The sequence below is a fragment of the Trachemys scripta genome, chromosome 8, assembly GCF_013100865.1.
Source record: "Trachemys scripta elegans isolate TJP31775 chromosome 8, CAS_Tse_1.0, whole genome shotgun sequence".
Classification (NCBI taxonomy): Eukaryota; Metazoa; Chordata; order Testudines; family Emydidae; genus Trachemys; species Trachemys scripta.
In genome coordinates, this window is record NC_048305.1 from 83,625,905 (window position 1) to 83,642,813 (window position 16,909).

The 16,909-nt window shown below is 38.3% G+C and overlaps 1 protein-coding gene across 1 annotated transcript in view; it reads left to right on the forward strand.

Annotated features, from left to right (window-relative positions):
* Positions 1–11,093: 11,093 nt before the first annotated feature.
* The window catches only part of LOC117882105 (vitellogenin-1-like), a 47,797-nt gene continuing 41,981 nt past the window's right edge, over positions 11,094–16,909 (forward strand). The window contains exons 1-6 of the mRNA XM_034780087.1: positions 11,094–11,133; positions 11,474–11,494; positions 11,711–11,862; positions 13,568–13,819; positions 15,732–15,893; positions 16,435–16,586. Of these exons, the coding sequence (XP_034635978.1) occupies positions 11,094–11,133; positions 11,474–11,494; positions 11,711–11,862; positions 13,568–13,819; positions 15,732–15,893; positions 16,435–16,586 (779 nt within the window). The remainder of the gene's footprint in view (positions 11,134–11,473; positions 11,495–11,710; positions 11,863–13,567; positions 13,820–15,731; positions 15,894–16,434; positions 16,587–16,909) is intronic.

Sequence of the window (16,909 nt, forward strand, 5' to 3'; positions counted from 1 at the left end):
TATGCCAACATTTTTATGGCTGACTTAGAACAACACTTCCTCAGCTTTCGTCCCCTAGTGCCCCTCCTCTACTTGTGCTACATTGATGACCTTTTTCATCATATGGACCCACGGAAAGGAGGCCCTTGAAGAATTCCACCTGGACTTCAACAATTTCCACCCCACCATCAACCTCAACCTGGACCAGTCCACACAGGAGATCCACTTCCTGGACACTACAGTGCAAATAAGTGATGGTCACATAAACACCACCCTATACCGGAAACCTACTGACCGCTATACGTACCTACATGCCTCCAGCTTCCATCCAAGACACATCACATGATCCATTGTCTATAGCCAAGCCCTAAGATACAACTGAATTTGCTCCAACCCCTCAGACAGAGACAAACACCTACAAGATCTTTATCAAGCATTCTTAAAACTACAATACCCACCTGGGGAAGTGAGGAAACAGATTGACAGAGCAAGACAGGTACCCAGAAATCACCTACTACAGGACAGGCCCAACAAGGACAATAACAGAACACCACTGGCCATCACATACAGCCCCCAGCTAAAACCTCTCCAGCGCATTATCCATGATCTACAACCTATCCTGGAAAAGTGGGTTGTAGCCCACGAAAGCTTATGCTCTAATAAATTTGTTAGTCTCTAAGGTGCCACAAGTACTCCTGTTCTTTTATCCTGGAAAATGATCCCTCACTCTCACAGACCTTGGGAGGCAGGCCAGTCCTTGCTTACAGACAACCCCCCAACCTGAAGCAAATACTCACCAGCAACTACACACCACACCACAGAAACACCAACCCAGGAACCAATCCCTGTCGCAAACCTCGTTGCCTACTCTATCCCCATATCTACTCTGGCGACACCATCAGAGGACCCAACCACATCCACACCATCAAGGGCTCATTCACCTGCACATCTACTAATGTTATATATGCCATCATGTGCCAGCAATGCCCCTCTGCCATGTACATTGGCCAAACTTAAAGGTCACTATCATTGAACAAAAAAACTTCAGAAACAGACTTCAAAGAGAAACAGCGGAACTAAAATTCATTTGCAAATTTAACACCATTAATCTGGGCTTGAATAGGGGCTGGGAGTAGCTGGCTCATTACAGAAGCAGCTTTTCCTCTCCTGGAATTGACACCTCCTCATCTATTATTGGGAGTGGACTACATCCACCCTGATTGAATTGGCCCTGTCAACACTGGTTCTCCACTTGCAAAGTAACTCCCTGCTCTCCATGTGTCAGTATATAATGCCTGCATCTGTAGCTTTCACTCTATGCATCTGAAGAAGTGAGGTTTTTACCCACGAAAGCTTATGCCCAAATAAATCTGTTAGTCTTTAAGGTGCTACCAGACTCCTTGTTGTTATTGAAAGTAAGTTACTGAATTATATTGTAACAACTCCGGGCTTCTACCTGACATCTGAACTTCTCCTGATTCCAGGTTTAGTAATAAGCACCACCAAAATAGTATGTAAAGCTACCAGAACAATGAGTTAGGCACTGGTAGCAGAAATCTAGCAAGACACCCATTCTCAATCCCACATGTTGATGGATTTCCAGCAGCATGTTTAGGTCTCTGGAGTTACTCACAGCCCCATTGATAAAATGCATCTTTCTTCACATGAAAGCCAAATTTTAGTAAGACTCTTGCTGATCTTATTAATAGTATCACCAATTCTACTCCAACAAGAGTCTTGTGAGACAGTGGCCAATAGTCTATGGGACAATAGTATTATCACTAGACAATAAATGTGAGTGATTTTATTGGGTATGAGGACTTTGTTTTTTCATGCATGCTGCATCATCGTTCATAACAGATGAAAATCAACCACTGAAAAATCTGGAAGTCCTAAGATCAAATTTATTATAAAACATGAGGAATTCAGGATCTAGCTCAAAATGAATGAGTTGTCAAATTTCTGATTTTCTTTGGTTCTTGCATTCTTAGTTTTTAATGTCACAATGTCCAAAGATTCTGGGAAAGAAATTAAGAATCCAACAAGAATGTAATGTATGAGATTCATGCAGTATTTCTAATTTCCCACTCACGGGGATCTCAGCTGATTGGTATAGATCCTACCAGAAAAAAGTAATTACAATAAATTACATTAACCAAGATCATCCTGACTGGGGGATTAGAAATACTGGGCTAGATAATCAATTGCAGTAAATCTGCATAAGTCCATAGACTTTGATGAGCTCTGCCAAGTTACCCCAGCTGAAACTCTAGCTCATTGACTGATTCATACAATAAACAGTAGATACCTATTGTCAAAGGTGAAGGAAAAGGCAAAGTGCATAAAGAGTATAAACCTTATATGGCAGGGCATCTCCCTGTGTTTCTTTTATTCCACTACAGGCCATATAGAATTGTTCAGTTTGGTCATTATATCACACTTTGGTTTCAAGAATGAATATTGTTATTTATTGATCAGTGCAGGGACTGCTACAGAACAATTCAGAAGTTGCTTTCCCAGTATTTTTTCTAAAAAGGCCATGAAAAGCATAATCCTGCTACTGCTTTCCCCAGAGATGAGAAAAAGGAAATGAATTTACACATTGCAGCAACTGTGTACCAAAAACTAAGAAACTGGATGGTTGCTGAAATAAGGGTCAACATTAAGGGGCCTGTAAAAACATGTTGAAATGCGTTGTGAGTAAGGGCCAGATGTTGCCAGCCCTGCTCAGATTGAGTAGTATTTTATTCCTAGAGCACTTCTATTAGAGTTAAAATAACTACTCAAGCAGTAAGGTACTGTTCAGTATGTGCTTGATCCACTCCCTTTAAAGTGAATGAAATAACTCCATTCACTTCAGTAGGAGTTGGATTGAGCTTTGTGGACGGGGCTGCCAGAATCTGGCCCTTATCTTTTACATATACATAAACTAGGATGTGAATGTGCAAATACTATTCAAGTGACTAGACCACTCAAGCTGCATGCAAAAATACATTCTGTGTGCAACATACTGTATGGGGGAAAATGTACTGTGCTGGCTATGTAAAAGTCCTCCTGTCCTGTAGGAAAGGAAGATCTTTTCTACAAATACTCAGCATTGTTCTGTGGTATTCACTCTAATGAACAAGAAATGCCTTGCAGTATGAGGAATGTAAAAGGGCCAGGACAAAAGATATGAAAAATTTCAGCCGGAGGCAACTGTGAAATGCAAATCTAGATTTCAGTCCTGATTCCAAAACACATGGATCTGGGAAGGTTATTTAGGCCCTTCTCTCACAAACACAGAATCAAATTCATCCTTGATAATCTCAGCCCCAGGTGAGTCCATGAATTAGAACCAAGAGTCTATTTTTCCGAAATGGTTTACAAGGAGTACTCTTTTTGTGATATCACTGAATGTTGCCAGGAAACTCAGAACCCAGAACTAGCCTGTGCATACAGTACATCCATGGTCAATTACAATTCAGGGCTTTAGGGCTATACCCCATGTCCAGATGGGTTTAAGTTGCTTGGTTAATAGATATGAATGTCACTTCTACATTTAATATTCTAACATGAAATTATATAAAACAGAAAAGGAATAATGAGCCATTTAAAATATAGCAGAAATATCCATTTTATAAGTGTTAAAAAAGTTCTTCCTAATTAATGAAATATAAGGTATTTAATTCATTACTGAATTAGCCATTAGATTAATTTTAAAACTAAACTGTGTTAGTCTGCATTGCTTTCTTGTTTTCATGAGACTAGATCCCTGAGTCTTTCAACGTCAAAGTCGTTGATCAAATACTGATGGGTGATTTTGCATTTTTTGAGGGTAAAGTCAATATCTATTATTTGTATTGGCAGAAAAGTATTTCTTTCTTGGGAGTTATAAACCGCTTATCTTATCTGGCCTATGACCTGATGTCACAGTGACCTAGTGGTAAGGCATCATGCTCTTCATATGTTCTACCCCTAAATGAGTTTATATTGAATTTATAACCTGTTATCATTAACTTCTTTAGCTGTCAATAATACAGGAATGTTCTTACAATTATATGGCAACTGGATGAGCCTGATTCACCATTCTGTTACACTGATTTTATAGCATAACTGAATGGAGAATCAAACCCATGGTCTATAAAACAAAGAAGTCTATAAACACCTTGCCTGAGAAATACTATGGTTTTTGTAGGCTCTTCCAAGCAGTGGCAATGGCTTCCTCTGCATTTGGAAAGTGCTTAGCACATTTTGTATGGAACCACAACATAAATGTAATTATTAATTAGTATTTATCTGGATAGTACCATAAATGTACACAATGCTTTTAAAAACACATAAAAATCAAATCTTTGCCCAGGAGAGCTTAAAGACTAGAGCCAGATTAAGGGTGGTCTGGCATGGGATATAATGGAGGAGAGAGAGGGTGCATGGAGAATTCCCCTCTTCCTTAAGCACTTCTGCAAAGGTCTCAGTCCTTGTGCTCCCAGAGCACAAGAGAGATTCACATTCTGCAACTTCATGAAGGTGGTAGATTATGAAGGAACATGGGCTGCCTTCTACAATGGCTCTTAGATTATAGTAAATGTGTAGGGCCCAGAGAACTTCTTGTGAGCGGTTATAAAAATGGGCATTCTGGCATGTACTCGGCTGATGATCTCACATACATTCTGTGTGTCTTATTGTTAAGGTAGACAGAATACCTCCACAATCCTATACATACATCCCGACTGGGGGTGATGGTGTTAAGCGCCATAATTGAGCATCAACACATTATCTATCCAGTCAAAGTGTATCAGAATAAAACATTATACTGGCATTTGTCTCCTTATTGTCCACTGTGACCATAACCAGGAATACAACCACATGCAGTGGCCGTTTATACAAGAACAGGGTTTGAAAGCTATGTACACTAACTGTTTGTATCTCTGGAGTATCCTGTTTGTACAGACACTGTTTCCTCACCAAGGTGAGTTAAGTGAAGACACATTTTCCTGCAAAGGCTAAATTTCAGTACTACTTGATGTTGTGTCTGCATACCAATGCCACAGAAATTAAGAGCTACCTGACCATGAAATCTGAATTAGAGCAAGATGAACTTATAGCAGATATCTGCTAGCACTCAGATATCTGCTAGCACTCAGCTATCTGCCCCGACTCTAACATCTAGTTGACTGACATTTTTCCTATCCAAGGACTGCCTCAAGTAAAAAAAAAAAAAGAAAGAAAGAAAGCTGAAGCCAAGTAATTAGCCTGACAGCTGATGATGAGTGTGATGATGAATCAGTGCCTTCCATTTCTGTAGATGTATAATTTCCATAATTATAGCTAATTTAATAATTTGCCTTTTTTCAAAAAAACATTTTCCTCTTTTTTATCTTTAATCCCATTGTAGTAGCTCAAAAATCAAATGAAATATAATTTTGTTCTGAGGTGGGCAGTCTGTGAGCAGTGGAGTTTTGTTGGCTGTTTGTGGGATTCGTATCATTTGTTCTTATGGCTTTTGTCAGGCGAGCTGTGGACTAGAGCTCGCTGGAGGAAAATTCCATTCATTGACAACATTTGAGATTTTGAAATTTATTTATAAAAACAAAGCCTTTCAAACAATTTTGTGACAAAGAATTGTGTTGAAACATCCATTTTCAAAAAGGCTGGGGTTTGATTCAGGGCTCGCTGGCTCCCTTTCTCTCTCTCTCTCTCTCTCTCCCTCAATCTCTCTCTCTCTCTCTCTCTCTCTCTCTCTCTGTGGAAATGACTGAAGAGTCCACCCTGGACCTCAGAAGCTTTCCTGTTGAAAAGATCATTGACATTGGTATATCTCCACAAAAGATTTCAGCTTCAACAAAACAGCACAGTTCAGTGAAAAACCATTTCATTGAAAATGTTCCAACCAGCTCCACTGTGGGCTTTGGATAGATGCCCCCTTTTAATTTTTGCATATTCCAAAAGAAAGACAGAAATAATAAATAATTTTGCCATCAATGTCATTGTGAACGCATTGTGTCTGGTCCCACAGGTATGACTCCACTGAAATCAGTGGTGCTGACCAGTATGAAACTGGGGTAACATGATAGGAAATTGGGCCTGCAGCTTTATCTCTAGTACATTGGACTGAATTATCAGGGTTTTTGTTGTTTTAGAACAACAAAAGAAACTTTTAAAGCAAGCTGATACAGGAAAGTCCCTAGGTGAATGCTGGACAATCAGCATCTGGCAGCTTGGCCCAAACTAGAGAACATTCCTTGCGCCAGAGCCAGCAGAGGAAGTACAAAACATTGTCCTGTAAGCCACACCGAAACAGTGGCTATTGAATATTTTTTAAAACTTCTCAGTGACTGAATGTTAGACATGATTTGTTTGGTCATTTTAACCTTTCTCCAACTATAGAAGCTGTGTACAATTCGAAGGCAAAAATCTTAGCCACCTGATTGCATCCATTTTAACCTACAGTGGTTGCTTGGAAGCTGTTTTGCTAATCCCTTCTTTGTTGTTAGGCAATATATTAGCAGGATGAAAATGGCATCACTGCACCATAATTCAGCAACATAAATAGAGAACAAGGAGAGTGCAGGGCTATCAGCAACAGTCCAACAGCAGATAATAAGAGTCTGTTACCTGAGTAGAATATGTTATGAAAGACAATGGCAGCATGGAAGCAATAGTTCTAATTTGGTTAATTAGCCTGTATTCATATTTCATTTATGGTGCACGTACCTGTAAATTCAAAGCATCCTACCTTATCATGCTGCAGCCCTTGTAAGTATACGCTGCCATCATGCTCTCTGGAACTCTCCCCACCCCCACATATTGAAATAGTGCACATCACGGTCCTTATTACATGTGTTGCTGTGGAAATGGCATAGAATAGTAGCATTGTGAACTTCTTTCACTTGCCTTTTTTTAAGATGCTCCCATCATTTTAAAAATCATGTTTTGCTTATTGTTTGTATTTTAGCAATACCTTTGTAGTTTGCAAATGAAGTCTGTGACCAGACTGCAAATTCCTTCCTCTACCATGAAAGTATGCACCCACTAGCTGGTTACTGTAGGGTTCTTTTCAGTTGTATTTATTTTAGGTGTATTTCAGTGTCGCTCATTACTTGTATTTTCCTTTTCATCTGATTTCTTAAAGTGGTAGGTAGTTTATCCCTTCTGAGCTGGATGTTTTGGGGAAAAGCTAGATTAGGGCCCAGTGCTACTCCCCTCAAAGTCAGTGGCAAAACTCTAGGGCTGTCTTTCAGGTACCCAGTGAATTTGTGTGGGGTGGGGAATGGTCCACCAGGCTCCCCCTTGAAAATAAAAGTGTAACAAATTTCTGTACCTTTTTCTTCCTGACACCTAGGAAAACAAACTCAGGTAGTGGGGATTCAGCAGCTATGGTGAGGTAGGGAGGAAATTTTGCAGGAACTGGTGATGAATGGAACACAGGGATACTCCGGAGATTCAATTATCTCAGGATGTCCCTCTTGTGCCATCAGGAGATGTGATTTCAGCAAATGAGACATACCTGAGATAGCTTTGATCTAGCTAAATCAAAGCTAGCTTGAATAACAATAGCAGTGAAGCGGCAGCAGCACTTGTGGCGGCCACTTGAGTATGTAGCCAGGCCCTTGGAGGGCAGGACTATATCAGGTATATCTATGTGTGCTGCAATCATATCTTCTGATTGCAATGTAGACATACTTTTAAGCATCCAAATTTGGGGTGCTTATACAAGCTGATCACAAACTTTAATTCTTTTAAGGTTCTCCCATCACTAAAGTAATGCTAGAACAAGGCTATCTGAACTATAAAACCTATTGTTAAAATTTGAAACACCTTATAGCACCATATAAAAATGTATGAGTGCCGCTTACACATTGTCCCAATACTGTGTTAATAGTCTCACATTAATAGTCTTACTCACAGTGTTTCAACATTTTGTACTATGCAAGCCTGGCCAGTTGATCATGATGGCACAATATGACTGCAGTGGTCAGGCTATATCATTGAGCTATATCATTGATTACAGTCGAATGAAAGAACAGTAACAGAAGCAGCAGAATTCTGATGTTACCACTCAGAAAATATTATGTTGCCACTATACATACAGCCACTTTTATAATGTGGCTGCAGAAAAAATAAGCATTTCCTTCCTTAGTAATAGACTTGCATTTATTAAATACTTCAAACAGTCACCATTGTATACTTAATGCCCTAGTCAACAAAGGCAAAGGGGTAAGAAAACTATATAGTCAGTGAATGTTTCATGTCTCTCACACTTTTCTCATTAAATCAGATTGAAATTAAATTAGGATTTCTTAAAAGAAAGTTAATGAGAGAATACGCATTTACACATTTGATATTAGAACTTCAGGGCTCAAAGATCTTCTTGGGTTATTCACCGCCATCTCTTTAATATATTTTTGTAGCATTTTACTTAGAGGCGAGCAAACTTTCTATTTCTTTCCCCACATTATGCAGATTACATCTTTGATGGGAAAACACCAAGTGGACGGAACATGTGAGTTGGGAAAGACGGTGATACTTGGAAAGACAGAATGAGACATTCTTTTAGGCTGACATTTTGAAAGGAAGTAGGTGTTCATCTCCCATGGAAAGTCAATGAAAGTTGGGCATCGAACTCCTTTAGTCCCCACTGAAAATTGCAGGCTGAGTTGATAGCAGTTAATAAGACCATATGACAGTTCCAATTTCAAAGTTGGAAGCTACTGATGCACACTATGGGCCTGATTCGCCACTGTGTCCCTCCAGTTTTACGGTGGTGTAACTCCATTGAAATCCATCTCTTATTAAAGCCACTTATGGCAATATACATGCTACCTGCAAATGGATGCCACTGAACCCCTATCGCCTGAAAACACACTGTGATCTCATCAGATAGCTACAAGATGGGAAACATGAGGGTCTAGTGAACACTCTGAAGAGAAAATGTTAAGGAAAACCCAGTTGTTCTTGATTATTCAGTAAGGTGGTATTCTACCATCTGAACTGGCACCGAACCAATGACTTAAATATGGATCTGGCATAACAACTCATATATATATCTTGCAAATTTTAACGTGTTTCAATAGAAGGAGATATTTTCATTGTTTGTTTGTTTTTTTTACTAGAGAACAGCTTGATTTCCAGGAATGGGGATATTTGGGGGTATACATTTTGTTTTCTGGAAGGCAGGTGTGAATTTAGGATTTCCAGGACTTAGCAGCATCAATAATAAGGGTTCCCAGATGAGTTTGCCCTCATCCTACTTATTTTTTCTGCCACTGGTTTCCCTCATTGATTATCTGTTCAACTCCAAAAGTGATGTACAGTAGCTGCTCCATCTGTGCACCTCGGTGCCATCTACAGAGTAACTGGTGTTGCCAGTAAGCACAATGATTGTCCACTGATGATTGTGCACAGCACATTTATGTCAGGTTATTCTACATAGTTGACTGCTCCATGCACTCCACCGAAAGACTCCTCCTCAGATGCACTGGCACAGCTCTAGTGTGTTATTCCCTCATTCGGGTAGTAACACTCAAGTAAATGTACAGTTTCATTATGGTAGAGAGGGAACTAGTCAATGGGGCCTCCACAGAGTAGATTTTTAGGCCCAGAATCAGTCTTAAAAATCCAGCACCATTTTTTATTCTTCTTATTCTTAATGAAGTAGCAGCCTAAGGAAATCTTATTCTTAATGAAGTAGCAGCCTAAGGAAATCTTTTTCTTCTTTTTAGCTGCTGTATTTTAGCTGCCTGCATGTGCATCTATCTTGCAAGCACTTTTTTAACTTTCACAGCCTCAAAGAAAAATACTAGATGTACATTTTGAGTTCTCCTCCCCTCTCCACATAACAATCTTAGCACCCAGCCACTTGAAAATTATGTCTTTTACTTGATATGTAATTTACATAAAACATTTGCCCTTAAGGCAAGGTTACATTCAAAATGGACGTAAGCTCATTCAAAATGTGCATAACTGAGGTTCTCTTTAGTTTTGGGAGAAATTGGATTTGCAACACATTGTGAACTTTTTCCAAAGGAAGATTAAAATAATTGTCATTATTACAAGAAGTTGGGCATCAAAAAGTTATATAAGATGAGTTGGAGGTAGTGGGTAACATTTTCAAAAATCACCTAAGTGATTTAGTGGCCATTCCTTTCAAAGTCAATGGGATATAATGCACCTAACACACACGGGTATTTTTGAAAATGTTACCCACTGCCTCTTCTTACAGTCTCCTCTTAAGATATCACAGCAAAATAGGTTGACTTGTCTAGGTAAACACAGTCCTGCCTCAGCAGAGGGGTATGGACTTGACGACCTCTCAAGGTTCCTCTAAACCCTGTGATTCTGTGCTTCCATGAAAATGGTGAATTTTCCTCTCATTTTTATGGTTTAAATCTAGAGTAATGCCATTGACCTAAATGGCCAGCCCATTTATTCGAGATTGATACACACGTAACCAGCAACAGAATCTGAGGGAGTTGCTCTCCCCAGATAGCTTCACACAAGTCTGTAATAAGACCCCACTCCTGCAAAGAGAACTGCAGGGGGAGCCATGCACAGTCATTGAACCTCATTGACTTCAGTGGGGCTCTGCATTTGCATGGTTTTCTCTGCAGGATTGTGACCTAAAGCAGCATGCACAAATCTCAGTCACTGAAAGATTAAATTATGCACAAATCCTCCTTTAAGACTATGTCACTTTGAAGAACTGATGTATGTCTCAAAGAGCTTGTGGTCTAGATATGCAGGAGGTGTAAATCATCATGACTTCACTGAATTCAATGGAGTGAGGCTGAGTTACATCAGCTGGCTCCACTGTTTTTAAAGTAAGCCCAAATATGTATTGCTAGTTGTTGAATTATTGTATAAATGTGTGTGGAGAAATGGGAAAAAAGGGCGAAAACAAGAAATATCAGAAATAGATTCCATATTTCATAGAAAAGATACATTTGGTCTAAATTATCCAATATATTTGCATTAACAGCATTCCTACCCCAAGAAATGTTTGTTTTTTGATTGATCAATACTGATTCTGAAATATGCTTATTTATTTTGGAACTTCACTTTGATGATCATGTGATACACTATGCCTTTATAAAAGAGAACCCGGCACATTCACCTTTAGCTTATCCTTCACAATGAGGGACTTAATTCTAGCTCTGACTTTAACCCTTGTGGGTAAGTAAGTACATTATCTGTCTGGATAGGTTTATAGCAGAGACTTTTTTGAATAAGGCTTAAGAGACTAATTGTTGTTCATTTATAAATATAAACTTCAAAGTTGCATAAATGGACAAGAAAACCTGATACCAAATTCTCCATTGTCTAGGGGAGGAAAGTTTGGATATATTCTGATTTAAGAATAAAAATCTGTGTTTAAAAATTAACAGAATTAACTGGAAAGTATTATGCAGCATGTACTTCATAAATTGAGATAAAAATTTGGACAATAATTTTTTATAAAAAAAATTGTAAAATGATTCTTTGCCATAATTTCTATATATTTTTTCTCTTTCAGGGAGTCAGCATCTTAATTATCGTAAGTATTTTTCCTATCAGATTATATCATTCTAATGGGTGCAATTGAAATATAATCTGAAAGGTGTAGGAATGTTTAATTTAATTTTACAACTGCTAATGTACTTCAGAAGTAATATCAAAATGAACAAATTGATCTTTTCTATTTGGAACTAAGTGTACTAAAATATATTCTATAGGTTCTCTATAATGTTTACTGAGCATTGTTTCTTTACAGAACCTGATTTCAAAGAAAACAAGGTTTACACATATGATTATGAAAGTGTATTTCTCAGTGGACTTCCAGACAGAGGACTTGCAAGAGCTGGAATAAAAGTAAAATGTAAAGTGGAAATCAGTGGTATTGGGCCAAAACTTTGTCTTATTAGGGTAAGAAAATGTATCCAATGAGAAAGCTGAAATTATCTTCCTACCTGACTTTTTTTTTCAAACTTTGGGGAAATAATTAAGTTTCATCATATGTTTTGCTTACTCAGGCAGAATGTAACTGACACTGTTATTTTTTTATGCAGTTCCCTATATTCTATTTGCACTTTGCCAGGTAATTCTCAGCTCAAGCCAACCTTGGGCTTGAAGGATTTCTTCTGCTTTGTGGTCAGGGAGACAACAGAATGTAATTTCAAATGCATAATAATTCATTACTGGATCAATTCAATTGTTCCCAAACTGTACAACCTAAGATTATTTAATCAACTGATTTTGCAACTAGCAAACAAACAGAAATAAACATATTACAGCAGCTGGATGTCATTCAATATCTGGCATGCGTATTTTTTTCTGGCTGTTTCTTTAGCTTCAGTGGGGAAATGCCATGTTGTGCTACACTGAGATTGTATTCCTTTATTGTATGCTGACATTAACATTTTTGAGTAATTGCTAAAGATTTCTGATGATATGAAAATGATTTTGACCTCTAATGTAAGCCTATGTGTGCTTTCAATGAATGTATTGAAACATACCCCTTTATTGCTCTGGACTGATTCCATTTAGTCTTGTATGTGTGTGGAAGAAAAATCATCTTTTTAAAAGATTTCACTTGGCAAATTTAAATTATAGATAGGAAAGACTAGTGGCTGTGTCCTAATAAGTGCCTGAAAAGAGCAGGAACTTTCCAACTGAAGTAGCTGCCTGCTGTTGTGTATTCTTATAGGATATAATGAAAGGCAATAGGAAATGTCTCTCTTTGGTTATGGAACATGGCATGTCCTTTCAGCTATAAGGGACGTTTATTTTTATGCTGCTAAATTTAAAGCATTTGGTTTTGGAGAAGTGAACGGCGCAGGAGATTAACCTTTCACTTGTAGGCCACTGGTTCATATCTACCTTAAATCAAAATTAATGGTCTCAGACCCCTTCCCAGTAGACAAGTATCTTCATCGTAAAACCACCAGCATAACTCTCACCCATGTTGGCAGTCTCCACTAAAAGCCCAAGTACTGAATGGGCCCTGGAAACTGAACATATATGGCAGAAGCACATTGATGGGGCAGTGTGTTGGGAGATGAGGGAGTTTTGCACTGCAGCAGGGCTACAATATGAGGTGGAGAAGAGAGATCTGCAGCTATCTGAGCTTCCAACCCCACGGTTCCCAGGGAAAACATATAGGGAGGGACAATTCCTCCACTCTGCTCCCTTGCCCCCCCCCCCACACACACACACTAATTGTGACTCTAAGAATAGCTCAACTGCCATGTCACTATTAGCTCTACCCTTGGCTGTGCTTTGTGACTTCAGTTAGGGGGATCATAGCAAGTGCCACCTGAGTTAATGCTGCTTCATGCAACATTGATGTTCCACACAATTTACTGCAGGTCTTCCACAGTTCTGGTGGTAGAATAGGGCTTAGTGTGTCTCTTCTCTGGTTCAGTTCTGTACACAGGCCTACCTTTGGGCCAGACAGATGATCTGTGAATTGAGACAAAGGATGGTATGTGTGGAAACATCCCACTCAGCCACTTTTCACATCTGCAAGTCCCTGTCATGGCTTTATCTTGAGGTATTGCTTCATAAAATCCTAAGAAAAAAAGTTCATGGAAAAATGTTAATAGGAAATCTATTTCCGCTTCTCTCCCAGATTCATTCACTTGAAGCAGCAGAATATAATGGTATCTGGCCTAGAGATCCATTTGCACGGTCATCTAAACTGACCCAGGCTCTTTCAGCACAACTCAGAAATCCCGTCAAATTTGAATACAGCAATGGCCGTGTTGGAAATCTTATGGCTCCAGATGCTCTCTCAGATGATGGTCTTAATTTCTATCGAGGATTTCTGAATGTGCTGGAATTCACCCTGAAGAAGTCACAGAACACATATAATTTGCAGGAGGTGAGCACTCTGCTTTGGTAATTATGTTTGTGGTGTAATTTGAATAAGCATACACTTCTGGTTCTTCTAACACATTTATCTGAATTCAGTGTTAAGTGTCTATTTACTAGTAAGCAACATCTAGACTTAGAGGAAAGTTGTTCATCTATTCTGTACTACCACTGGTAGATCTATGCCTTAATGGTCCAGAGAAATGTATAGATTTTTAATCTAATTGATCCAATGATTTCAGGAGTGCATTAACAACATTAGAAACTAAGAAAATATGGCTTGTTGGGTGGTAAAAGGAAAAAGGAAACCACTCTGAAAGCTATAATGTTGGTCTACAAAAAATGTGAATAGTACATTAAAATAAGCTTAAACCCTCAGCATATTATTAACATTTCATCTAGAAATAATAGCAATTTGATGTCTCTAAGAAATCATGCATACTTTAATCTCCTTTAGCTCCTATTTGAGAAGGAATATAGTACATATGATGTTGTGTTATTATAATAGCATTTACAGCTGTACTTGATGTTCTGTTGGAATTTCCACTGTTTTATGGGTTTTAATACCATTTTAAGTAACCCCACATTGAAATTCACCACACAGATTGAAATTGATTTAGTTTTGCATAAATATATTTACATTGATGAGGTTGGTTTTCATTTCATTGATATTATTGTGCTTTCAAAATATTTTTATTGCAAATGTAGCCCCAAACCACTTTCATTTACTTGATATGATCAGAATAAGGTTCAGAAATGAGCTTCAGGATCTCATATTTTTCACAATATGTGTTCCACCTGCATCATCATATTGAGACCTTGTAGCTGTAGCATATGCAGTATTTTGCAATGCCCAGTTGCACATCTTCATTATTTCTAAATGAATTGGTTACATGTGGTAGTCCGGTTGCCAACCTACACATATGGGTTTAACTACTGAAATCTTTGAGTTTTCATTATTTTACTCAGTCATTTACTGATTAATAAACCTTGGCATCTTTCCCTGAGGATCTCAACTTCAGAAAGGAAGATAGGCATCACGATAGGTCCCAAAACACAGAAGGTGAACCTGAGCTGCAGAGCGTGACTCTGTGTTTCCTGTGCCTTCTAAACTCCCAGTGAGGTCCATAACAGTATGGGATATTTAAGGAATGAAGAATCAGGTGATAAATGACTTACAAGAGATCACTTAATTAATGGGAGTTTTAACTGAGGTCTGAAAAATCAGGTCCCGTACCACTAAGTCCTTGGAGTAATTGTATGCTACCACTAACAATGAAAAGTCAGGAAATGAACCATTCCCCCCCAAATATATTGACTTATCTCCCCTTTAACATTAGTAGAAGTCCTGTTCACTGACTGACGAGAACCAATACACCTTATACATATAAATACTTAAAGTAGTATTAAACATTTGAGTTAAACCTTCTAATGCAAGAAAATCCACAGTTAAAGCTCCAGTATTCTTAACTAATATATAATTATTGCTGCTCACATTGTGTGTCAGATTATCTGCTATTCTGAAGCCTCTAATAGAGGAATGTATGAGCTGGAGATTAGGTATAATGGGATTTTTGAGGGCAAAGTATCAGCCGCAACTCAAAAATCTCTTGCTTTTGAAGTTTAATTCTGACTGATCAAATTATTTCAGCACATATTTATTAATTTTTCCAAATTATATCTCCTATTCCATAGTCCCTAATTGGAAATTGATACAAACCTCGCACTGAGCCAAAATTTTATCCCACTGAAGTCAGCGGGGATTTTGTCTGTGCTTTCAATGGGACCCCTGCTTTGGCCCTTTGACAGTACATGCATGTTTTTTAAATATGGTCAGAGCACAGTAGAGATCCATGTTAGGCAAGTCTGCATCAAGAGAAGCATTCTCTGAGACAGCGCTGATTGGTTCTAATTTTTGGCAGGCTGGGATCGATGGTGTTTGCAATACAACCTATGTGATTCAAGAAAACAAGAAAGCAAATCAAATCTATGTGACAAAATCCAAGGACCTAAGCAGCTGTGATGAGAGAGCTCAGATGTTTACTGGTGCTGCATATACTTGCCAATGCCCAGCCTGCAGAGAAGTAAGTAAGATGGATTTATATTTAAACACATTGTGGGGCTGATTCTTCTCTCACATGCATTGGTTTTGCACCCATTTAACTACATTGGCTCCTGATTTATATCACTTAAAGTGGAAGACAAATCAGGCTTGTTATATCTCATTATCTATGTTTGCTTTCTGCATGGTATTCATGTGTATTGGCCATTGCAAAACCTCTGTATCACATTATGCCCTCAGAATAGGTGTACATATGTCTCATGCTGTCTCTGTTCAGAACAAAATTCTACCCTCTCAAAAGAAGGATCAGTTACTTAAATTCAAGGAAAGAAAAGTTTATGCTTAAAATTCTTAGCAGTATGAGCAATGGGATTGAACTCCATTATGTAAATAGGCAAGCAGAGTTCACATGAGACATTAATGGGAATAGTATAGAGTAGCCTTGCAAACAAATGGGTCACACTGGATGGTATAAGTGGTATTTTCTGAGCCTACTAGCTATGAATTCTATTCACAGAATTTAAATTAAATAACTTTCTATTTGTCCCTTTTTCATTCGGAAGAAAAACAAGTATTCCCGGGCAACCACTACTTACAATTACAAAATCAAATCTTCCCGTGAGGAGGCTTTAATTGTGCAAGCTGATGTCCAAGAAGTCCATCAGTTCACACCATTCCATGAGGTCACTGGAGGGGATGCGATAGTAGAAGCAAGGTACTGTACATCTGCATAGCTGATCCAAAATTACATATCCCTTTAATTCACTAATTCAGCATCTAAGTAATCTAGTCAAATTCCCTAACTGAATTGAGACCTTTGTACCTACCACTTGTTGACTGGCAATATTACATTATGTAAAGCCTCAACCAGATAATAAAAAAAAAACCTTCACTGTTGGTCATAAATCTGAAACATGTGCATCACTATCCAAATTTTGCTAGCTAAAGTTGGCAGTATTTGATGAGTTTATTTCTCTGGGATATTTGATTTATGCCTTTAAAGCCAAGATAAATGCAATTTGAGCTGAAAAAATGCAA